The sequence below is a fragment of the Symphalangus syndactylus genome, chromosome 9 (genome assembly GCF_028878055.3).
Source record: "Symphalangus syndactylus isolate Jambi chromosome 9, NHGRI_mSymSyn1-v2.1_pri, whole genome shotgun sequence".
NCBI lineage: Eukaryota > Metazoa > Chordata > Mammalia > Primates > Hylobatidae > Symphalangus > Symphalangus syndactylus.
The window spans coordinates 135,051,826-135,078,236 of record NC_072431.2 but is presented as its reverse complement, the minus strand read 5'-3'; the positions used below and the strand labels follow the sequence as shown (position 1 = coordinate 135,078,236).

The 26,411-nt window shown below is 38.4% G+C and overlaps 1 protein-coding gene across 1 annotated transcript in view; it reads left to right on the top strand.

Annotated features, from left to right (window-relative positions):
• Nucleotides 1–525: 525 nt before the first annotated feature.
• CDC37L1 (cell division cycle 37 like 1, HSP90 cochaperone) overlaps nucleotides 526–26,411 on the top strand; it is a 29,140-nt gene continuing 3,254 nt past the window's right edge. Inside the window, exons 1-6 of the mRNA XM_055294326.2 lie at nucleotides 526–857; nucleotides 5,810–6,091; nucleotides 9,432–9,525; nucleotides 18,466–18,581; nucleotides 19,129–19,251; nucleotides 23,471–23,635. Of these exons, the coding sequence (XP_055150301.1) occupies nucleotides 726–857; nucleotides 5,810–6,091; nucleotides 9,432–9,525; nucleotides 18,466–18,581; nucleotides 19,129–19,251; nucleotides 23,471–23,635 (912 nt within the window). The 5' untranslated portion in view covers nucleotides 526–725. The remainder of the gene's footprint in view (nucleotides 858–5,809; nucleotides 6,092–9,431; nucleotides 9,526–18,465; nucleotides 18,582–19,128; nucleotides 19,252–23,470; nucleotides 23,636–26,411) is intronic.

Here is a 26,411-nt window from a genome sequence, read left to right as displayed (position 1 = left end):
GCCCTTCTTATGCGTTCGCTGCTAGCGGTACTGATGCTAATTTTTTTGAAGCCGTGCTCGCTCCGGTACTTTATTTTTGGTGTACTCCTGCAACCAACCAAGTTTCGCAGAATTCTGTTGTTGCCTGTAATTAGAAATGAGAGGAAAATTGGCTCCGCTTGTTCAAAATTCTCCTCTCTCCGTCTCAACTCTGCCTTAGAGTCACTGGTTTAAATGTCAATGTAAAGGAATGAGTTGCAATTTTCAAGCAACATGCAAAGGGGACACCTGGTCCGAGTACCTCCCGGCGGCCAGGACCCGCCGTTTTCGGTATAGGGAACACCAGATAACAATATATAACGTTACCTAACAAACGTTTCTCCACCCATAGCGCCATTAGCGGTTCAGTTTGCAGTGCCGAAAAGCTGCAAGAGAACGGGGCTTAAAACATGAATACAATTGCAGATCCACCCCCTACACGCAAAGGGCCTGGGCGCGCCTCCACAGCCCCGCCCCAACAGGAAGTGACGCACCGTGCCGACTATTTCTTCCGCTGTCCGCCGGTGGCTAGGCCCAGGCTATCGCGGGGTGTACAGCGGCGTCGCGGCCAGTAGAGGGATTCTGGGTAACGGCCCCGGCCCCCGGCTGGGGTTCTGGCTCGGCGCAGCAGGTTCCACTCACGCCAAGTCTGTTGGCAGTGGCAGTTGTAGGGCCGGGGGCGGTTGTAGGACCCGGAGCAGCCGGACATGGAACAACCGTGGCCGCCTCCGGGACCCTGGAGCCTCCCTCGGGCCGAGAGTGAGGCTGAGGAAGAGAGTGACTTGGACGTGTTCCCCAGTTCTCCCCGCTGCCCGCAGCTGCCGGGCGGCGGCGCCCAGGTGAGAGGGGGGCCTGCGTTCTGCGGAGGGATGGAGTGGTGCTGTCGCCAAACCCCTGGAATGCCGCGTCTCTCAGACCCTCTTCTACGCCTTTTTCTACGCCCACCTCACTGCCGGGGGCCGGGGACCTGGGACCTGACGCCTGATGCCATCCCACCCCTTTATAGCATCTTCGGAGGGGAGACGGTGTGGCCATATATTACCAACCGCCAGCTCCACGCACACCTTTTCTTTCACCTTGGCTGATTCCTATTCACCCTTGGAATACCTTCCTCCATCTCCCCTTCCTGACAGCACCCAGATTTGGGGCGGCTCATGCTGTAACATTGACCCTTTGTCCTCTTGTGAGAGGATTTCCCCGAGCACTTTATTCTGTTAAAGGATCTAGCATACTTGTGCATAGTTGATAGGAACAGGGAATGATTGTAGTTCAGCATCACACTGAGTCCTGACAAAGATTTCACGTGCGATTTTCACCGATGTTGACAACTGAGTGAATTCTTTAAACCTCGCTTTTGACGCTGGCGTACACCTCTCCCATTCGCGTGACCATCTTTGCCTTACTGTTTTCTTTTTTAGTTTTGCTTCACGTCATTCTCCAGTGAAAATGTGTACGCATATACTTGTCTTTTCCTTCAGACTTCTCTTAGGTTCCTGGTATTGTGTTTTCAATCCAGCATTCCTGCCTTCCTGCCATTGAAACGTATCCAAATGTGATACACTATTAAGGATTTTTCAGGGTCCTATCTTAGGGGGTACTTACATACTCGCATCACCTTGTCCTGTTTTTTTCTCCGAATCCGTGTGTGTTTTGGAAGTATATTTCAGGATCACAGATTAAACACTAATATGTTCAATGGATCATAAGTGTCTGCCGCCTTCTTGCAAAACGGGGTTCCCAAGAGTGTAACAGATTTAATAGTAGTTTTCCTCTCAACTTACTTTGCTAGATGTTAATGAGGATGAGTTAAATTGCTTGCCAGTAAGCGTGACGTTATCAATCTTATGCCCAGCTAACAGGGTTAGTTGGCTTCACACAGAGAAAAATGCTGTTTCATAACCACTGTCTGTACTTTGGCCAGCTAGTCACTGGGGAACTACAAGACATTTTTTAGGAGGACAGAATGAGAGTTGATGGGTCCATCATTAGTCACCCACTAATTTTGGATCACTAGTGTCATCTTTATATACAAAATGTATTATAAGCACATGATGTGTTAGGGAGGAAAGAAGAGTGAACAACAGGTGCCATTGTCAATATTGAAGGCATATGAAGAGAAAAAAGGGTGTCAAGAATTTCAGTGCATTGTGGTTGAATTACAGAAGTAATCTAGAGGAATATCTGTATGTTAATTTCTTACTTGTGCACGTCTAAATTTGTTTAGCTGAAAGAGATTTTAGAAGTGAGTAAGCTTATCTCTCTCATTAAAAGTGATTTCCCTGTGGCCATGTAACTAGTTAGTGGCCAGGTTAAAACTAGAACCCACTTATGACTCCTAGTCCAGTATATTTTCCCACCTACTGCACTGCCCACCGTGTGAAGTACTGTAACTACCTTTAAATGGTATTAAAATTTGCAAAGTGGGCCAGGCGCAGTGGCTTACGCCTGTAATCCCGCACTTTGGGTGGCCGAGGCAGGTGGATCACCTGAAGTGGGGAGTTCAAGACCAGCCTGGGCCGGGCGCGGTGGCTCACGCTTGTAATCCCAGCACTTTGGGAGGCCGAGGCGGGTGGATCACGAGGTCTGGAGATCGAGACCATGGTGAAACCCCGTCTCTACTAAAAATACAAAAACTTAGCCGGGCGTGGTGGCGGGCGCCTGTAGTCCCAGCTACTCGGAGAGGCTGAGGCAGGAGAATGGCGTGAACCCGGGAGGCGGAGCTTTCAGTGAGCCGAGACTACGCCACTGCACTCCAGCCTGGGCAACAAGAGTGAAACTCTTGTCTCAAAAAAAAAAAAAATTTTTTTTTTTGCAAACTGATTATTAATTCTAAGTTCATGTGTTTATTACAAACCTACTTGTTGGTCTTGCTGGCTTTAAGACTTAAATTTTTGGATTGGAATATTTGGAAAAAATAAAATGTTTAATTGACTAACATTTTATAATCCTAAAAAACAGCTTTGGCTTAATTTTGTCAAATAAGGGGGATCTAGACTTCTCAATGTAATATGTGATATGTAGTTCTTAGATCCAATTAATGTAAAGGCAGATCATGTTTAATGTCCCTCTAAAATTTCCATATGGTCATAGATTAGAATGTGACCTAATATTTTATTTAATCATCTGAATACGTGTTGGATAGTTTGCCCAAATGGCCAAATGTTGTCTGGGTAGTTTGAGGAGAATTAAGACATAAATTATTTTTAGAATTGTTCAATTTAAGAAAAGAATATTTGCTCCCAAATAATTTGAAAATGCAAGATAATTTCTATTTATCCATATTACCATATTACTTTTCTTGATATATTGTCTTTTCTTTTTTTTAGACGGTGTCTTGCTGTGTTGCCCAGGCTGGAGTGCAATGGCATGATATTGGCTCGCCACAGCCTCCGCCTCCCAGGCTCATGTGATTCTCCTGCCTCAGCCTCCTGAGTAGCTGGGATTACAGGTGCCCACCACCGTGCCCAGCTAATTTTTTTTTTTTTTTTTGAGGCGGAGTCTCGCTGTATCGCCCAGGCTGGAGTGCAGTGGCGCAATCTTGGCTCACTGCAACCTCCGCCTCCCGGGTTCATGCCATTCTCCTGCCTTAGCCTCCCAAGTAGCTGGGACTGCAGGCGCCTGCCACCACGCCCAGCTAATTTTTTGTATTTTTAGTAGAGACGAGGTTTCACCATGTTAGCCAGGATGGTCTCCATCTCCTCCTCGTGATCTGCCTGCCTCGGCCTCCTGAAGTGCTGGGATTACAGGTGTAAGCCACAGCTCCCGGCCATGCCCAGCTAATTTTAAAAATATTTTTAGTAGAGACGGGGTTTTGCCATGTTGGCCAGGCTGGTTTCGAACTCCTGACCTCAGGTAATCCACCCGCCTCGGCTTCACAAAGTGCTGGGATTACAGGCATGAGCCACTGAGCCCAGCCAAAAGAAGTTTTATATACAAAAGTTCTTACATCTTTTCTTACAAAATAAGTTTTGTAGCTTAATTTTTCTCCTTTTCCTTGTCCTGTTTTAAGCATAGCTAGTCTACAGTTATTCTTGATCCTATTCTAAGATAACAAAAAGTAAAAATAAATATTTTATTTGGTTAGTTAGGGACATGGTTTATAGTACCTGGGCTCCAAACCTGCTGAATGAGTAAATAAAATATCTGAATAGCAACAGTGTCCACATTTGTCCCAGTACAAACCTGAGTTTGCCTGAAGACTCAGCTAAGAGGTAGGGTCCTTGGTTAGTACTTGCCTCAGAATTGTTTGCCACCACGTCAGTAAACAAATAAGCATGATATTGTATGAAAAACACCACAATAGAAATATGCATAACTTGGGTCAGGAGAGACTGGGTCAGAAAAAGTTTAGGGCATGCCAGAATCTGGATGAAGATAGGAGTTTCTGTAGGAGTTACCTTGAAGAAACAAGATTGCCGAATTGAAGTGAGGGACAAGGGTGGGAAAGGGAAGAATAAGCAAACAAGTAGAAGGGCAATGGGAACTGAGTCTAGAGAGGTAATGGGAAATGACATCACGAAGGGCTTTGCCACAGAGTATATACTTTATCCCAAAGCTAAGAATGAAAAAAAAAGATCAGATTCATTTTTTGGAAAGATCACTCCAGTCTAGTGGAGTGGAGAATGGCTTGGGATAAGAGTCTGCATTTGTATGATTCACATGTGAAATTATAAGGGCTTGAATAGTGATGCAGATATGGGAACAGATTGGAGAGAAATTATTCTGAAGTTGATCTACATTTGACTAAGAAGTCATAAAGAATGTGCCTTCAGCTTTTGTTTTATAGAGCCAAGGAATATAGGGTATTGAATGTCTATCACAGTACTTTACATGTCGTAATTAAGTAAATAAAACTACTACTGCTTCGGAGTAGTACAGTCAGCAGGGTAGACCATTGTCACTTTTAAGAAATGTAACTTTGCGACCAGGCACAGTGGCTCACGCCTGTAATCCCAGCACTTTGGGAGGCCAAGGTGGGTAGATCACGAGGTCAAGAGATGGAGACCATCCTGGCCAACATGGTGAAACCCTGTCTTTACTAAAAATACAAAAATTAGCTGGGCGTGGTGGCACATGCCTATAGTCCCAGGTACTTGGGAGGCTGAGGCAGGAAAATCACGTAAACCCCAGAGGCAGAGGTTGCAGTGAACTGAGATCGCACCTTTGCACTCTAGCCTGGTGACAGAGCGAGACTCCATCACAAAGTATATATATACTTTGCCTGTTTTGATTAGGAATAAATTAAAGGATATCTGTCTGATATAATCAGTTATAAATAGAAATATCCAATAAGACCTTGTCAAATCACCAAGGATTGAAAAAATGCAGATAGAAAGTAGAAACCAAGAAACGATTACTTCTAGATAAAAGGAGGTTTTTTTGTAGTGAAGAATTTGGAGAACAAAATTATAAAGGCCTGGTTTGTCAGCATGTTGAGTATTGAGGTGATGAACTAGATTTAAGCTTTGTTCTCATTATTCTGCTTGTTCAGGATTATGAAGACTATTAATTAAATGTTTGTTAGGCACTAGCTTTATGCAAGACGCTGTGATAGTTACCAGGCTTTTTGTTGCTGTTGGTTGTCAGGGGATAGGCATAAATTAACAAAGAAGTTTAAAAGTAGTTGATGAAACAAGGACTAAGATATAAAAACATGACTGCAGACCTAGAACACAGGATATACTATATACCAAAATATTGTACAGAAATCCTTTGAATTAAGAAAAATTGAACTGTGCTGCACAAACATCCATTGCTTTCTTCATTTCTTACAAATACTGTTTTTATCCAGATGTATAGCCATGGAATTGAATTGGCTTGCCAAAAGCAGAAAGAGTTTGTGAAGAGCTCTGTGGCGTGCAAATGGAATCTTGCTGAAGCTCAACAGAAACTCGGTAGCTTAGCACTGCATAATTCTGAGTCCTTGGATCAGGAGCATGCTAAAGCACAAACAGCAGTATCAGAACTGAGGCAACGGGAAGAAGAGTGGCGACAGAAAGAAGCAGCTCTGGTACAAGGAGAGAAGATGTGTCTGTGGAGCATGGATGCCATTAGCAAGGACGTTTTTAATAAGGTATGACCTTTTATTGGGCCATAATGAAAGAAGAAAAACTGAAATGTTTGTACAAACCAGTTGTGCGTATTTGGTAGCAAAACAGCAGAATCCCATAAACAGTGTTCAATTTTGACAGCTTATGAAAGGTGCTTGAAAAGTTTATGAAAGTCAAAAAGTCTCAAAGCTCTTGCTGTAGAGCCACAGACTCCAGGCAGTTAAGTGACCAGTCTGAAATACATATTTATGTAAATGTACTGCCAAATATTACATATATTAAAAAACATTCACAAAAATTTGATGTAAGGATGGGAAAATATATCAGTTATGAAATATTTTCCTCCACATCTCATATTTTGTACCCCCTACATTGATTATCACTACTTTAGAGTACCTTTAATGCAACCACCTTATTTTTATAAATGAAGAAACTAAGTGGAAAAATAAGTAGAGTGACTTGATAACTTAGTGGTGGGTTAAATGTGAGAAGTTCCTGACCATGGGATTGAGAGATAAGATAAAGAGAAGTGTTGAATATCCTTTATTAAGCGCCTTTAAGAATGAAGGCTTAGACTTTTAAAATCCCATGTTTTTCAAACTTCAGGGTTTTATACCTCAGTTTTCCAATTTGAAAACTAGAGTTTCTAGAGGTTGATTTTCAAATGCATGAAAAGGGAAGAAAAGGCAAAACTTCATGAGCTAGTGTTTTAAATGTGGAATAAAATGATATTTATTGAAAAATAGACCAGGCTTAGTTGTCCACGCCTGTAATCCCAGCACTTTGGGAGGCCAAGGCAGGCAGATCACTTAAGTCCAGGAGTTCAAAACCAGTTTGGGTGACATGATGAAACCCTGTCTCCATAAAAAATACAAAAATTAGCTGAGTATGATGGCATGTGCCTGTATTGCCTTAGTCCCAGCTACTTAGGAGGCTGAGGCTTGAGGATTACTTGAACCCAGGAGGTAGAGGTTGCAGTGAGCTGAGATTGTGCCACTACACTGTAGCCTGGGCAACAGTGAGACCCATCGCAAACTTGTTAATTGTCCTCTTGGCATCTGCTTTCACCTACTGTCATGAACTTTTTTAATTGCCTTTCCCTGGACCAGCTCTAGTTCTGCTACAGCAGTCAGTAACACACATAGATAAGTGTACATTGCCGCTAGCCCTATCAGTACTTTAACAGTGAGTCATATCTTTCTCGACTTTCTCTGTGCCTGTACTAATTTATATATACTTTTTCTCCCCCTCCACAATGGGATCATTCTTTATCTGAGTCATTTGCTATATCTGTATATATTGTTTTAAGGGGTGTGTCTCGTGTTATTTTCTGCTCTGCATTTATATCCCAAAACTATTTAAAATAATTGTTTTCTTCCAGAAGGAATGTTCAAAGTAGTGTTTCTTGTTTTGTAAAGTTAATGTCTCTTCTTTAACACAGTGGTCACAAAGAAAATATTTTCATTTTGTCTCTGCTTTTAATTATTTCTTTAAACTTAGGTTCTAAGACAGCCTACATTTATCTCACAAATTAATTAGGACTATCTTTATGTTCCAGTCATTTGCTCAAAATCCTACACTGGTTTTGTCTGGGAGCTTGAGACTTGAGAGGACTGGTCTAGATCTGCGCTATCCAACTTGATAGCTACTAGCCACATGTGCTATTGAGTGCTTGAAATGTGGCTAGTCCGAATTGAGATGTGCTGTAAGTGTAAAATACACACCAGATTCCAATGACTTAGTGCCAAAAAAAAGTAAAATATTAATAATTGTTTTGTATTGCTTACATGTTGAAATGATAATAGGTTGGATATGTTAAGATAAATAAAATAATTTATTAATGTCATCTGTTTCTTTTTGCTTTTTAACGTGGCTAGTAGAAAACTTTAAATTACATTTGTGACTTGGATTGTATTTCTGTTGGACAGTGCTGGTCTAGATGGCAGACTGTATGAAGAAAAAATCTTTTATTTTGAAATATGTAAACTTTTGAGTGCTTCCTGATTATAAACTGGCAGTGATCTAGTTTGCAATTTTTATTTTTGGCAGTGATGATAATGGTATAAATATGATCACAGAATGTTCTAAGAAACTTCTGCCAGTTTTTCTAGCTAGATACAAACTTTATTCTTGGTATATTTTATGACTTATTTAACTGAAAATAAGTACTTCCTTAATAGAAATTTGTACTTGACTTCAAAAATCAAACTGTTTGGTGTCGTCTAAGAAGTTTATTAGAAATGCAACAAAGGGCCAGGCACAGTGGCTCATGCCTATAATCCCAGCACATTGGAAGGCCAACGTGAAGGGATTGCTTGAACCCAGGAGTTCAAGACCAGCCTGGGCAGTATAGCAAGACCTCGTCTCTACAAAAAATTTAAAAATTAGCTGGATATGGTGGCTAACACCTGTAGTCCCAGCTACTCTGGAGGCTAAGGTGGGAGGATCACTTGACCCCAAGAGGTTGAGGCTGCAGTGAGCTATGATTGTGCCACTGTACTCCACCCTGGATGACAGAGCAAGACTCCATCTCAAAAAAAAAAAAAAAAAAAAGACACGCAACAACAACGTCTATTTCTGGTTTATGTCTTAATAAAGAATTTACAGTAAATATCATTTATTCTCTATGTGCTTTGAATTTCTGAGTTTATTTCCAGCAAGAACTGGAAAGATTAGGCAAGAGTTGCAAATATTTATAGAAATTAAATAATGCACAAGTAAATTATGCATGTAAAATATAAAGGATGTTTCTATACCTGCTTTTAATTGGGAAATTCAGCTTACCAAACAGGTTAATTCAGTTGTTTTTCTGTATGATTTCTAAGATGAACCTATATCCACAGCTATATCATATGTATTTTTTTGTGAGATGGAGTCTTGTTCTGTTGCCCAGGCTGGAGTGCAGTGGCATGATCTCAGCTCACTACAACCTCTGCCTCTCGGGTTCACGTGAGATTCTCCTGCCTCAGCCTCCCAAGTAGCTGGGATTACAGGTGTCCGCCACCACGCCCAGCTATTTTTTGTATTTTTAGTAGAGACGGGGTTTCACTATGTTGGCCAGGCTGGTCTTGAACTCCTGACCTCGTGATCCACCCACCTCGGCCTCCCAAAGTGCTGGGATTACAGGCGTGAGCCACCACGCCCGTCCTCATATATCATTTTAGACAAAATTAATAAGACTCCCATACAAGAAAATTTTAATTTTTAAAAATAGTTTAACAGATGAATTTAATCATGTAATATCAGTATGATACTATACCACATATATTGTCTATAGGAAGAATTGCTAGGTGTTCAGTATCTGAGAAAGAAGATTCAATTAGAATTTAAAATCTGATTTAAATTTCTAAAATTTTTTCTTAGAGTTTTATTAATCAAGATAAAAGAAAAGACACAGAAGATGAAGATAAATCAGAATCATTTATGCAAAAATATGAGCAAAAAATCAGACATTTTGGTAAGTCTACTCCTTGGATTGCTTTCTTTGTAATGTTTGGTATCATATGTACATGTACAAAAAATGGATTTATAAAAAGAGAGCCAAAAAGAAAAGTGGCAAACTCCAGTTTTGTAGCTACTTCTGGCACAGCTGTATAGATCTTGTTTTAGAATTGTTTTTTTTTGGTTATAAATAAAATTAATTGACAGAGCAAACCAAATGGTAAAGAGAAGCAAAAGTATTATTATATAGTATACTACCTTTAAGACAAGTTTATGTATTCCATAGCCTCTTTCCATTTCCCAACTAGTCTTTGCTTTTTTCTTTTTCCTCTTTGCTTCCTTGGAATCTGATTGTCTTACGGTTAAAAGATTATTCATTTTTTTTCAGGTTTTGGATATGATGCTTTATAATTCAGGCAGATCCTTGAACTCTTACTCAGATAAATATAGTAATAGAAATGTATATATAAAGAACTGAAAAATAGGTTTTTTCTATTGGGGAAAAAGGGTAAGAGGGGGGTTGATACAAGTGAAGGCTTCCCAGAGGAGCCAGCATCTGAGCTTGATTTCGAGGAACAGATAGGAGTTTTTCCTGTATAAGGGAGGCAAGCCAACAGCAACAGCATGAGACAGGCAGTTAGGAAACAGCATGGTGTGTTCTGAGAATTATAGGCAGCATGATACCGCTGGCATGAAAATGCTACTGGGAAGTGTTAGGAGTTAAGGTTTAAAACTTTTTTTTTTTAAATTCCAAGTAGTATGTTAATTTAGTAAACATGGTTTTTATTTGTAATATGTTCATGAACTTTTTTTTTTTTATTATACTTTAGGTTTTAGGGTACATGTGCACAATGTGCAGGTTTGTTACATATGTATCCATGTGCCATGTTGATTTCCTGCACCCATTAACTCGTCATTTAGCATTAGGTATATCTCCTAATGCATGCACTTTTTAAATGGCATTTTGAAATCTTCTTCCTATTGGTGTTTATTTACCCAAAGTTTTTTGAATTTCATTTATGCTTCAGTTATGTCAATACAATAAATATGACTTTCAATTTTTTCCCTTCCTTTTATGTAATTTATTCATAAAATATTCACTTTGCTCATACTTTTCACTTTAAAGAAAAAGAGTGTAGTTAACTAAAGAATAGTACCCGAAGAAATAGACAAAGTTTTTCTACATATAATCAATGTGGTATTATTTATAATAGAAAAAAATGAGTACACAGGCCTCCCTTGGACAGATAGTAAAATCTTAAAATGAGCAGAGCCTTGAGTCATAAGGATAGAAGGCAAAAAATTTGCACATGAATCTTAGTTGTGATATGTGAATTGCCACTCCCGCCTACAGTCCTTGCTTTCTAGGCCCATGTTTTTCTGCTGAAGGAAAAATAGTATCATACACTGATTGCTCTTTCAGAGCATGTACTGCATCTGGTGAAACAACATTCCTCAAGGTGTTTTCACCCAGCTGGCACTCTGAAAGTTGGTTGCTTTGAAGCCGTAAGAAACCTAGTAAATGAGAAGCAGTTCTTTCACTTTTGCTGTAAGCTGAGTGCCTTGTTCAGAAGCAATTTTGTCTAGGAAAATATCCAAATATCACAAAGTGTTGTAACCCATCTGGCACTATGTATCTTCAGCATTTTATAAAACCTGCTTCTGGGTAGTGATGTTCGTGATGAGAACAGTGAATTTCATGAACCCTACAGTCTTCATTTGCTTTGCTGTAAAATGAGTTTCTGGGTCAAAAAATAGTGTGATATGGTGAATAATTCATTTAGTAAGACTACAGATGTATTACTGATTAGAAGCATGGCAAGGAGGGTGGGCACTTCCACATCTAGAGTGGGCTCGTTCAAGTGAGGAATTACCAGTCCCTCTGAGATGAAGTGGGACCAGGGTAATCAACCTGCTACTTGATGGCTGGCTGATCTCTGCAGTGCTTTGTGCCATATTGAGATTTTGGTGTTTTTCGCTACTAGCAAATTAGGTGTTCAGTGGCTAAACTGGATTAGGATACTGGAACCTCCTTGAGGGGAAAGTCTACACTGTCGAATCTATGCATAATCACAAACCTATGCCACCATGACCCCTGAATTTATGAAACTATTGTGCAAATAATGAGATAGTTGAAAAAAACTGACTTAACATCTACAGGTGATTAATAAGCAATCATTTTGCCGTTATGTGTTGTGAACTTCCAATATACTATCTTGTAATAAATATCAGAGCCTTGCTGTTTTCACACCCAGCCAGACCTATGGCCATTCCCAGAGTCACATTGTGCCTGTTTCTTACTGAAAATGCATATTGACTTTAACTTCAGAGGAGATATATTACTTGCCACAGCACATTGGATCCCCAGGAATGTTACAAAGGTAGTAGGCTCTCAAAATTTTCATGTGTTTTATTTCCCACTCTGGAATAGATATATCTTAACAAGGGACCTGGAATACCAAGCTTTACCAAGTTCCGTCAGTGGAGAGTGGACCAACTTGTAGTCATGGGGAATGATGAGATAATAATCCCTGTGGACTGAATTATGGCACAGAGTTGATAGAGGTGTGACACAAGACAGTGAAAATTTGTGGCTATGCCTGCTTGATGGAAGATTTCTGATGTATGCTTATTGTGATGAAAGAAGAAAGCTTACCAAAATGATGACTATATTGGTATACTCCTTTATTTTGTTTTTTCGTTGTTGTTTAACTTTTGTTTTAAATTCAGGGGTACATGTGCAGGATGTGCAGATTTGTTACATAGGTAAGCGTGTGTCTTGGGGATTTGTTGTACAGATTATTACATCACCCAGGTATTAAGCCTAGTATCCATTAGTTATTTTTCCTGATCCTCCCACCCTCCGCCCTTTGGTAAACTCTGGTGTGCGTTGTTCCCCTGTATGTGTGCATGTATTCTCATCATTTAGCTCCCACTTATAGGTGAGAACATGCGGTATTTGGTTTTCTGTTCCTTTGTTAGTTTGCTTAGGATAATGGCTTCTGGTATACTCTTCTAAACACATCTGCAATAGGAGATGTAATTAAAGCTTCCAGTTGGAGGCTTTCTGGACTTCGATTGCATTCCAGACTCTTGGATGACATAGGCCTGGTGTGTGTGGAGGCCGTATAGGGCTATAGGGGCTTTACACCCGTGCTTCTCTGTGGTCTTATTTGTACTTACATTCTTCAGAGTTTTTCCTAACTTTTCCCTTATACAATTTGTTGACTGCCTTTCTTGTGCTGCTTTTACCCTTCAATTAGGTGGAATTTACCACCTAATGGTAAATGGTACATTATATCATGGAATATTATAAAGCATTGAAATCTGATTTTTTCCACTACATTTGTATTTAGTTTATTAATTTAGTTAATTCACATTTTATAAATATAAAATATTAATTTAAAAACAAGGGCTTTTATCTCTTAAATTTCACAACCGTTATATTCAAAGTTATATGCATGTTTGACATCACTGGCTTTATGATCATCAGAGCTGCTTTTTGAGTCATCTAATTTTCAGAACACATCATCTTCACTTTCAGCCAAAGTTAGCTGTGATTCAGCTTTTTTTAATCTGTGTAGGATGTTGTCACTGGAAATTTTACCAAGAGCTATAAAAATTTGCACAAATACTATGATAGGATTTTTTTCGTTTGTTCTATGAATATTTACAACCTCTTCAATGTAATTGTTTATTGCTTTTACAAAACATATCAATATCTTATTTTTGAAAAACATTTAATATGAAGCACTCTTACATATGAAGTGAAATGATTAGAAAATGTATATGATTTTAATTTTTTTTTTTTTTTTTGAGACGAAATCTCGCTCTTGTCCCCCAGGCTGGAGTGCAATGATGTGATCTCAGCTCACTGCAACCTCCGCCTCCCGGGTTCAAGCGTTCCTCCTGCCTCAGCCTCCCGAGTAGCTGGGATTACAGGTGCCTGCTACCACGCCTGGCTAATTTTTGTATTTTTAGTAGAGATGGGGTTTCACTATGTTGGCCAGGCTGGTCTTGAACTCCTGACCTCAGATGATCCGCCCGCCTCGGCCTCTCAAAGTGCTGGGATTACAGGCGTGAGCCACCATGACAAGCCTTAATTTTGGTTTTTTAAAAAGTCATTCAAAAATATGCCTGGAAGGAAATATATTAAAATGTTAACAGTAATCTCTTGTGGTAGAATTACAGATAACTTTTATTTTCTGGATTTTAAAAATTCTTCACAATAAATAAACTTTATTTTTATAATCTGAAAAAAAATTTTTCAAAGAGTTTATCCTAAGAATCAAAATGGCTTAATGTTAGAAAACTCATTAATGTGATTCACTATATTAACTGATCATAGTAGTATAACCACAGGACTTGGTGGTCAATTTGATGTGGGAGAAATGGAAATGTCAGAGGAATTTCTAGAATGCTTGATTTGGTAACATGGAGCCTAGGAAGCATTGTAGGATGGCAGAGAGACAAGTATGGGTTTGGTTTCAAGTAAGATGGGTTTACGTGCAGGCATATCAGTAGAAATGCATATGGTGGTAGATGATTGGAAATATAGGAGATCTGGAGTTTAGGAATATGGGAAATGATCATACAGCTTTCCTCAGGTAATTCACAAACTAGCTGGGAGATTTTTAGTACACAGAGAATTTAAAATGAATTAGTGTAGTTTGTTAAAATATATCATTCTAAGCCTGGTGTGGTGGTCCTGCCTGTAATCCCAGCACTTTGAGAAACTGAGGCTGGAGGATCACTTGAGCCCAGGGATTCAAGACCAGCCTGGGCAACAAAGTGAAACCTCATCTCTACAAAAAAAAAAAAAAAAAAAAAAAAATTCATCAGGTGTGGTGGCTTATACCTGTAGTCCCAGCTACTGCAGAGGCTGAGGTGGGAGGATCTCTTGAGCCCAGGAGGTTGAGGCTGCAATGAGTTGTGATTGCACCAGTGTACTCCAGCCTAGACAACAGAGGAATACCCTGTCTCTCAAGATAAATAAATAAATTAATAGTAATAATAATTCTATAAGTATAATGAAAGAGGGAAGGGAAATCAGTAATAAGGAAGGACATGTGTATTTCAGGACCATTTTAGGAATCAGGTGGCATATTGAAGGTTGATGATGGATTGAGATTTAGACGTTCACTAGGGAAATACACAGGTTAAAGCATATGATTAAAATATCTAAACTTGTCAAAGTGAGGTTTTCCAAGCATTCAGAGAAATTGTTTGGCTAGTTTAAATGACTATATTATCCTTAACCAAAGGATTAGCTAAATAAACATTTTGAATGGAGGTTTATCATTTATCGAGTATTTACTATGTCTCAGGCACTGTTCTAAGTGCTTTATATGAATTAATAGCATTTAATTGTAATGAAAATCCTGAGTTAGGTACTATTTTTAGCCCTATTTTACAGATGAGGAAATGGAGGCATATAAAGGGACCTGCAGTAGTAAAATGGTGAAGCCAGTATTTGAACCTGGGCCGTTTAGCTCTCGTCTGTCTTCTCAGCCACTGTCTTAAATTGTTACTCTCCATTTGTATACAAGTTTGTTTACAAATTCCAAAATAATATCAGTAATTTGAGGTATATGCTGTTCCACTGAGTTGTTGATTCTCTTTATTTTATGTGTTTATTTTTTGAAACAGAGTCTTTTTCTGTCACCCAGGCTGGATTACAGTCACAAGATCATAGCAACTGCAGCCTCAATTTCCTAGGCTGAAGCAATTCTCCTGCCCCAGCCTTCCAAGTAGCTGGGACTACAGGTGCACTCTGCCACGCCTGGCTAATTATCTCATTTTGTGTGGAGACAAGGTCTGGTTTTGTTGCCTAGACTGACCAAAAAAACTCCTGTGCTCAGGTGATTCTCCTGCCTTGGTCTCCCAAAGTGCTGGAATTACAGGTGTGAGCTACCACGCCCCACCTGTCTTTATTTTGTTCATAAACTTCCACACTCTTTATGCAAAGGTCTGTATCGACTACCTGTAACTGAACTTCTCAATTTCATACTAATTCAATGTGCATTTTTGAAATCAAGTGATAGTATTTCTCAGATTAAAAAAAATGCATTTTCAATGTCAAGTGTTAATTTGTCTCAGGTATTAAATAGGTAGTTAAAAAATATTAACATTTGGCCAGGAGTGGTTGCTCACGCCTGTAATCCCAGCACTTTGGGAGGCCAAGGCGGGTGGATCATGAGGTTAGGAGTTCGAGACCAGCCTGACCAACATGGTGAAACCCTGTCTCTACTAAAAATATAAAAATTAACTGGGCATGGTGACACACGCCTGTAATCCCAGCTTCCAGGAGGCTGAGGCAGGAGAATCGCTTGAACCCAGAAGGCGGAGATTGCAGTGAGCTGAGATTGTGTTGCTGTACTCCAGCCTGGGCAACAGAGCAAGACTCCGTCTCAACAAAAAGAAAAAAAAATTAATATTTAATGATACCCTTCCCCATGGCCCCAAGCGTCAGGAACCCTTTCATGTTATCCTTCCTGCAAAATAAACCAGAATGGATAAGGCTTTTGGTATTTCAGTGAGTCACAATGCTGCCATGAAAAAGTAAACAAGAGGAGCAGTGCTTTATCGTGGATGGTAGATAGAGTTGAAAATATTACCTCTCCAGAAGTGTAAAAAAGCTAAGGCAAAACTGCTTTATAGGATTTACTTTATGGGTTCAAGTATAAGAAATAAGGATTGTGCTTTCTTTAAATCTGAGTCCCAGGAATCATTAGTTTTTTTTTTTTGTTTTTGTTTTTTTTGAGGTGGAGTCTTGCTCTGTCGCCCAGGCTGGAGTGCAGTGGCACGATCTCGGCTCACTGCAAGCTCCGCCTCCCAGGTTCACGCCATTCTCCTCCCTCAGCCTCCCGAGTAGCTGGGACCACAGGTGCCTGCCACCTCGCCCGGCTAATTTTTTGTATTTTTTTTTTAGTAGAGACGGGGTTTCACCGTGTTAGTCAGGATGGTCTCGATCTCCTGACCTTGTGATCTGCCCGCCTCGGCCTCCCAAAGTGCTGGGATTACAGGCGTGAGCCACCGCGCCCGGCCATCATTAGGCTTTTTTAAGAGATAGGGTCTTGCTCTGTCACCCAGGCTGAAGTGCATTGGTGAGATCATAGCTCACTGCAGCCTGCAACATCTGGGCTCAAGGTGTCCTCTCACCTCAGCCTCCCAAATAGTGGGGATTACACCACACCTGGCAATATTCTTATACTTTAAGAAGAGTTTTAAGTAACTTCCATAATCATTCTGTTTCTCAGAACTTCAAATGACCTAATCATTATGTCCAAAGCGTTGGGGAAATAACTTTATAAAGCTTAGAATACTCTATGAGAAAATGCTACAGTCTTTATCCTTTTTTTTAATCCTTTTAAGAGATGGGGTCTTGCTGTACTGCCCAAGCTGGAGCACAGTGGTTCCATCATACCTTCTGCAGCCTCTAGCTCCTAGGCTCCCAAGTGATCCTGTCCCCTCAGACTCCCAAGTAGCTGGGACTGCAGGTGCACACTACCATGCCCAGCTAATTTTTAAGCTTTTTCTGTAGAGGCAGGGTCTTACTACGTTGCTGAGGTTGGCCTGCAACTGCTGGACTTCACCATTCCTCTCGCCTCAGCCTTCAAAAGTGCTGAGATTACAAGCATGTGCCACTATGCCCAGCTTATGTCCTTTGAGACAGAGTCTCTTGCTCTGTCGCCCAGGTTGGAGTGCTGTGGTGCAATCTCGGCTCACTGCAACCTCCGCCTCCTGGGTTCAAGCAATTCTTGTGCCTCAGCCTTCCAAATAGCTGGGATTTACCTGCCACCATGCCCAGCTAATTTTTATATTTTTAGTAGAGACAGGGTTTTACCATGTTGGCCAGGCTGGTCTCGAACTCCTGACCTCAGGTGATCCGCCCACCTTGGCCTCCCAAAGTGCTGGGATTGCAGGCATGAGCCACCGTGCGTGGTCCTACCCCCTTTTTTTAAGTGAGGAAAAAATGAATCATTTATTTTTGATTGACTCACATTGTTACTGTGTATTCTCAGTAGGACATTTGTCTTCAGTTTTGTTCTTTCTTGTGTACTGATGTGGAATTAAATATATAGGAGTTCATTTTGTGCCTACAGGAAAAGTTTACTGCTAAACTCTTGAGTCAGCTCTACGAAATTTCCATGAATATCCAGACTTCTTTGCATGAGTCTAAGGAATCTAAACCTAACATTGCTATATTGAATTTATTCAGTTAGCCAGGCACAGTGGCTCATGCCTTGTAATCCCAGCACTTTGGGAGGCCTAGACAGGAGAATCTCTTGAGGCCAGGAGTTCAAGACAGCCTGAGCAACATAATAAGACTCTCATCTTTATGGAGAAAAAAAAGAAGAGAAAAAAAGAAAAGAAAAAAATCTATTCAGTTATGACTGACTGGACAACATTAAAAAGTCAACACTTTGCTGGTTCCGTGATTTCTCGGTGGTATTGAATTTGACCAAATTTCCTACTAATTTAGGTAAAGGTGTAGATATAACTTAAATAGTATTTGGATTTCTCTGACATCTGAAACAAAATGACAACCATTTTCAAATATGCTTAACTAATATTTAAAAGTCTTTGTTTATAACAGACATCATGAGTAAATGGCTTACATAACTAACTCTCAATTTGCCCAAGACTGTGGACATTCGTGGATGCAGGACTTTTTAATATTGAACTGGCCACTCTGGCCTGATTAATTATCTGAACTAAAACTTTCTGTGAATTTTAGGAGCTATTTCCAGTCTACTAAGTATTGGTTTAAAGAGTATTGTCCCTCACTTGCTCTTTTACCATAATCTGTTGCTCTGGTAATATGAATTGTCTTTAAAGAGAATCATTTAAAAATACCATTGAGAGATTAATGAATTAAGAATGGTTGGTATTTCTTCCCTTATGGGAAGAAAGAAAATGTTTGACACTTATGGTTCAATTCCTTTTTTTACAGGTATGTTGAGTCGATGGGATGATAGCCAGAGATTTTTGTCTGACCATCCATACCTTGTATGTGAAGAAACTGCTAAATATCTTATTTTATGGTGTTTTCACCTAGAAGCTGAGAAGGTATTATTATGTGAACCTTGAGTTTCTGGGAACCTTAGTGGAAATCTGATTTCATACTTTATTGATGTTTTGTTTTGTTTTCTACATTAAGTCCTTTAAAAGAAAGCAGGAAGGTCATTAGATGGAATTACCATTTCTTGCTTTCAGATCTACTTGAGTTTAATGTGGGATTTTCTTGTTGTTGTTGTTGTTTCAGTTAGCATACAGAAACTTTTCCACTATGCTTTCTCTGCCACTCCACACCCATCTGTCTTGTTTTCATATTACTATAATCCTTTTCAAACTAATTTGAAAGTCGTATTTTAAAAATCCAGACAGTAATCACGGTATTAAATCAAGTTCAGAGCATAGTCTTCCTTTAGTTCTTCTGGTCCACATACCAATAATGAAAAAAACCTAAGATACACTCTTTATATGTTTGTAAAGTATTTGACTTACAACTTAAGAGAGTAAAATCAAAAGTATTCTAAAAATTCAAAATTTGAATCAGTATGCCAATTAAATATATTTATGTATTTGTTTCTTATATCATTTAAATCTTTTTCAGAAAGGGGCTTTAATGGAACAAATTGCACATCAAGCTGTTGTAATGCAGTTTATTATGGAAATGGCCAAAAACTGTAATGTGGATCCAAGAGGGTGTTTTCGTTTATTTTTCCAGAAAGCCAAAGTAAGTAGTTATTTGATATTGATAAATGGGAAGATTTGGTCCCAGCTGAGACCTCTTTGTTCTATTCATATCAATAGCAGGCATCCAAGCAGGATGCCACAGGCTAAATTCCGTAGATTTTCTTGTGAAAAGAAAATTTATATTGCTAATTTCTTGCTAATTTAAACTTAAAAGAGCTATATAAGAGGCTGTACTACAGCATGTGTATGAAATTGAGACCCATTTAAATGAATGTGTGTATTCAGGAAACTTGTGTTCCATCATTAATTCATTCAGTAAATATTGAGTGCCTAATGCAAAGCACAGCTGTTTCAGATGCTCAGGATGCATTATTGAGCAAAATAGATACAGGATTCTTCATGTGTAGAACTCAACAGTTTAATGAGAAATCAGACTTTACATTAATGGATGTGTTTAAACTGGTGTTTAATAAAAGAAAAAATAGGAAGCAACCTAAAAATTCAGCAATTAAGGGAATAGTTAAAAAGTACCCATGGTGCATAGAATATTCTGCACCCTTTAAAATTATATTTATGGAACTTTTGTAATGAGCTGAAGAAATGTTTATGCTATGAATTCACAGGAAGCAGTACCTACTAGATGATGTTGGCCATGTTGAAGAAAAATAGATGTCTAGAAAGATTAAGTACCTTTCACATTCACAAGATTTGCAGTAATTTAAAAGCTGCCCAAGAAGTAGAGCAGTAAGAATTTGCGTTCACTGCTAGTGGAAGTATAAATTGGATCACCCACTTTACAAAATTTCCTAGTAAAGTTGAACAAGTGCCTGCCTTAACACCCAGAAATTCTCCTAGAAACACCCTAGAGAGTAGATTCTCAAGGTGTGGTCCAGGAACCCCTAGGGGCTTCAAGACCTTTTCAGGAGGTTCTCTGTCGATACCATTTTCATAATAATACCAAGATGTTATTTTTAATTTTCATTTTCATTCTCTCAGTAGTGTACAATAGAGATTAATGCAGAAGTACAAATATGAGAATCTAGCCATCTTCTGTAAAGCCAGACATTAGATTTAGAAAAACTGAAGGAAAATGCAGCTCTCTTCTCACTAAATTTTTTTGTTTTGGAAAACAATTTTTTTTAAATAAAAATGTTATTAATGGTAGTGTAATGAGTTTGTCATTGTTATTTTTAGTTAATGTTTTTTAAATTCCTCAGTTTTCATTTCTAACAGGAAATACTGACACATATAACTCACATAAACAGAAGCTCTTTAGGGTCCTCAATAATTTTCAAGACTGTAAAGAGAACTGCTGTGCTAGAGAAACTCTTACACATATGTACTAGATTGCCGTAATGTTTATAGTAGATTGTAATAGCAAAAAGCCTGGGAACAATGAATAAATTGTGGTATAGGTTGAGTATTCCTAATCCAAAATCCAAAACGCTCCAAAATCCAAAATTTTTGAGCATCGACATGACACTCAAAGGAAATACTCACAGATTTTGTGTTTTCAATTTAGAGATGTTCACTGGTAAGTATAATGCAAATATTCCCAGATCTGAAAAAATTCACAGTCTGAAAAACTTCTGGTGCCAAGCATTTCAGATATTCAACCTGTATATTCATTCTATAAAATACTAGCTAACATCAGCATGGATGGAAAAACAAGAGAGTGAATGAAACAAACCACTGAGTGATGTATCTGTTTAGATAGATACTAAATGGATATATCTAGTATCAATGTTCATATTTTGTATTTTTTTATAAAGTATTTTTTTTAATGACAGGCAGAACTAAATAATATATTGTTGAAGGATACATATATAAGCAGTAAAACTAAAGCAAAGGAATAATTAAGAAGACAAAAGTTACAATAATGATAACGTCAGGGAGGGAGGGGGAATGCTCTTGGGAACTGGTTTCTAGGATACTAGTAATGATCTATTCCTAATTTCTATGGGTAAATAGTGGGGGTTTTGCTGAATAAACTGTGCATATATCTTTTACCTGCTCTTCTGCACATAGGATATATTTGAACATATACAATTAGAAGTTAAAAGGAAATATACCAAAAGTTTAACTTTGGTTATACTTGTGTGGTGGAATTATAAATAATTTCCATTTTCTTTTTCATGTACTACAATGAACATTTCCTTTTATAAACATAAAATTATTATTTTTATATTAAAAAACTGTCAATGTGGCAGTAGTCCTAACTTAAATACCCTAAACTCTTCTGAAATGCAACCAAAATATGAAATTTTCCTGAAGCAATTGAACTTTAATAGCAAATGCTTGACTTGATATTTTAGCTAGGCTGCTTCTGGTGACTATCTAAACTTTTGTTTGTTTTTAGAGATAAGGTCCTTCTCTGTCACTCAGGCTAGAGTGCAGTGGTGCAATCATTGCTCACTGCAGCCTTGAACTCCTGGGCTCAAGCAGTCCTCCTGCCTCAGATTCCCAGGTAGCTGGGACTACAGGCAGATGCCACCATCCCCAGCTAATTTTTTGTAGAGACACAGTCTCACTGTGTTGCCCAGGCTGGTCTCGAACTTCTGGGCTCAAGCTGTCCTCCTGCCTTAACCTTCCAAAATGCTGGGATTACAGGCATGAGCTACCACACCCAGTCTCTTCTAAATTTTTACTTGACACTTAAGAGTAGTAAAAAACATACTTTCCTTTTTGTCTTACATTAATGGATGTGTTTAAACTGGTGTTTAATAAAATAATGGAACATGGCCAAATCATATATATTGTTTGACATTTACTTTAACAAAGTAAAACGGAAAGGCACTGGTCTTAATCTTAACATTGTAGGCTTAATGATACTTTTTTCTAAATTATGAAATAATCACTTTCATGGTATGCTTACTTTGTTCCAGGGACTATTCTAAGCACTTTACATGGATTAACTCATTAAATCCATATAACATTTTATGAGGATTACTATTGCTATCTTATAGGTGAAGAAATTGGCATAAAGAAATTAAGCAAGTGGCCCACAAATTACTTAGTAATACAAAATCTGTCATCACTCTATATCTAAATCCCTAAACCTTAAGCATGCAGTGAGGCCAGCAATTGTGCCTCTTAATTTTCAGAAAGAATCCTTTTGGATATGACATATTCTGTGTCCACACAACTTCTTATGAAGTGAGGTGCTAAAATGTAATTAAGGAAATTCTTCCTAAATTTACAAGAAGATAGGATGGCAGCACAGAACATTCCCTGCATTATTTCAATAGAAGCTGATGCTAATAACTAATCCACAGGTTTTAACCTGATTATGCAACCTAAAATCCGTTTGACAAGATCTCTTCCACTACTTGAACTTAAAGCCCGCATTCTATTGGTAGGATAAATCTCTGTATCATTTCTCTATATTCAGAGGAAACATAAACAGAGGCAGCTGTCAATAGGGAGTTGCCTAAGAGTTCCACTCCCTCGACCTAAGTTATCATATTTTTCTTTCCATAATATTGAAAAGAAGGTACTTGCTTAACTAGAACAAGAAGATAGTTCCATAATGACGTTGACTGTTGAATTCTATTTGGTTTTCGTAGCTCTTTTAAGTATGGAATATAGAGTTAGAAAATTACTAGGAACAGGTAATAGTGCCCCCTCATTAATTGTTGGAAAATTAAAAGGCTAACACGGTGAAACCCCGTCTCTACTAAAAATACAAAAAATTAGCTGGGCGTGGTGGCGGGCGCCTGTAGTCCCAGCTACTCGGGAGGCTGAGGCAGGAGAATGGCGTGAACCCGGGAGGCGGAGCTTGCAGTGAGCCGAGATCGCACCACTGCACTCCAGCCTGGGCTACAGAGCGAGACTCCGTCTCAAAAAAAAAAAAAAAAAAGGTTTTAAGAATATCCCTTGATTGTTTGGTAGTGGGAAGAAGATAGAATGAATTTGACAGATTAAATGAGGACTATTTTGGATCCTGTTAAGGATTCAGATAAATCAAGGAAAATACAGAGAAAGCCTTCTTTTTAGTTGTGTGCATATGTATAGGGAGAGGTTGTTTTTTTATTAGCTTATTTTGCTGAAGCAGAAGGAAATGGAGCAAACCAATTATTAATGTTCCTATAAATCAGGTAGTTTTCACAAATGTGGCAGGGATCGTGGTGGTTTCTGTATTTAGACTATTCACCTTGTCATTACTTCCTCCACTTCAAACCTGTTGTATGCTTTCTGGAATTTACTATGTCTAGAAATCTTGAAGAACACAGTCTTTGTTTTTTTTTTGTTTTTTCTAGGCAGAGGAAGAAGGTTATTTTGAAGCATTCAAAAATGAACTTGAAGCTTTCAAGTCAAGAGTAAGACTTTATTCTCAATCACAAAGTTTTCAACCTATGACAGTTCAGAATCATGTTCCCCATTCTGGTGTTGGATCTATAGGTTTATTAGAATCCTTACCACAGGTAAGTTGGAATAGTAAATATTTATTTTATAAGCATATTCACATAATTTTTGTTATTTTGCCCCACTCTTTTTTTTTTTTTTAATGTGTGCTACCATTTTAAATATTCCTGCCTCAGAAGATAACTGTTGAATCTTACTTCATGCCATGTTTTGGTGCTGAATCTCACCTCTTAAGTATTTAGAGATACCAGATTTCCTCTCCTTTTAATGTAGTAGTGATTAGTTATACCTAACCATTCTTAAGAACAAATCTTAGCTATTGATCATCTCAGTCATAAAGTCTTCAAGATGGCTCCCTTAGAGCTTCCTTAAAACATCTCATCCTGAGTTAGAACTATGCCATTTTGAATTTTTTAGGATGATTAGCTTCAAAGTGGACATGCACGTGGAACCACTGTGGTCTGTTGCTTAAGTTTATTTAGTATTTTCTTGTTAAATGTTGGGTCTACCAGATATAACATTTTTAGAACACATTAATGTAGCTGATAATATTGTATCTGGTAATATTGGCCAACGGTTTCAGCCTCTTCGAAGTCTTCAGTGGTTTGATCAAGATAAAACCATGTCATATAGGCAGCATGAAAAAATTTACATCAAAAAGGAGAAGTGATTAGACCACTGGTCTGCCTGATGCTAGTTAGGATTACAAGTTTAAGTTATTGTTAGATAATTCCTACCCATTTGATTTTACTAGTAGCCCTTTAATAGAGCCTAGTCATCTCTCTTTTCCAGGCTCCAAGATTTTAAGACCAGCTTTAGCCAGTTTAATCTGTTGTCTACATTGTGAGAAGGAAAGTCTTATTCAAAAGACAATGTGAGGAGAGTCCTATATTTAGTTTTAAACCTCATAAAGTGCTAAAAATTGGGATTTTCAATGGCTTGACCTTATGTCACTGTAATTTCACCATTCCGATTACATGTATGTCCTTTAAGGAAAGCGATTGATCATATTTACCCTAGTCAAAAATATTCTCATGACTCTCTGAGCCTACTCTGGCTCTAGAGGCTGCCTGGAAAAAAAAAAAAAAAAAAAGGCTCAAGGATGGAAATAATAAATGTTTAATTTTTAAATAATTAGTAATGTTCCCCCTTAGACGTGTAAAGAATATTCCCTCTACAAATTCCTACAGATTATCTCTTAATTTTATTTAAATTCAGTGATGATTTTTCTCTTCAGTTCCTAAGAAGTAGCCCATAGGGAAGTAGTTTTTCCAGGGGAATTCTGTGACCAAGTCACTGTGAAATCCAATATATAAACCTCCTGCAATTAAAATGTCACATAATGCATGGGAAGGAAAAAAGAGACTTTGGAAGGATGTAACTGATTCTAAACGTAAGAGGGAAAGGTACACATTATAGTATCTTAAGCCTATATTATCAAGAAGTTGCCTCTGGTTTGAGAGAAGTAAGTCCTTGTTATTATTAGATAGCAACTAATATCAGGTGCTAGGCATCCCTTATAGTCATGGGGGGACTAGAATTATACAATTCTGACACTTTTGTATTGCTGATATTATCAGGGTTATTCAGATTTAATTAAGCTGGGCTAATCTCATGGTGGGAGACCAATTCCTTGTGGTAAGTAATTTGAGCATCCTGGTGTAGTCCTTCTGAAGGATTTAAGGCCTGGATAAAATTTCAGTTAGATGCTTGCTACATGTGCGGAAAGGATTATCGACTAGTTGAGGGAAATAAAACGAGAGGCCACCTGAAGGACCAAATCATCAGTTTAGAGGTTGGGAAGAAAAATCTTGCCATAGTAATAATATCCGATTTTTATATCAGTTTATAGGTTGCAAAGCACTTTCACACATATTATTTAATCTTCTCAAATACCCTGTGATTCATTTTCATTCATTTTTATAGATGAGTAAACTGAAATTCATAGAACTTAAGTAATTTGCCTGAAGTCAACACAATAAGTGATGAATCTAATATTCTACTTTTGGATTTCTATTATACTTCACTGCTCATTCACCTATACCACAGACTGTGAATCATGTGTTGAGAATGTTACTAGATGAAAATATGGGACAGTCAATGAAATTTAAGTATAGGTTAGGTTGGGTATACCGATTCCTTCTTATTTTTTAAAGTCTCTGTATGATAGTGTCTTACAGTTCTTAGGAAGATAGGTGGATGAGTTTTAGAAAATCTCCTCAGCCAATTCTGTTATTCAAAGTTGTGCCACAGAAAACTGGAGCCCAGTCTTAATAGAGTAATTGTAAGCTCTGTTCCAGAGAATTAGGCTTGGATTGTCAGAAAAAGGTCTTAAAGCTGTTTTTCTGGAGAATGAGACAATGTAACAATAATATTGGTCATTTTTGATAAAGCTTAAGTGTGGGTAACCATTTAGCTTTTCATTTCTTTTTTTTAATAATTGACAGCAATCGTGTGAAATAAGCCAAATACCATTCATTATCCTTAGTTTTGAGAGGTCTAATCTGAGGCCTCTTGGATATAGATATAATAACAGTTACTTTAGGTTTATCCTATAGGCTAGCTTTTAATTTTACTAAATTGTGAATTTTGTTCTCCTTGAGGCTTGCTTTACTAGAGGCAGGATTAAAACTGAAGCCCAGTGTGAGTGTCCCAGACCTCAGTCAGTTGTCCCTGCTACTTCCTTCATAAAGACCTGATTGGGAATAATCCAAACTCCAGCTAGCTTTTTGACTTTTAGAATAAAGGAATCTCACAAAGTGTTGTACTTTCTTAGGAGTATCTTTAGAAAACCCTGCCTCCCAGCCTCCTATTGGATGGTGAGGTTTAAGACAT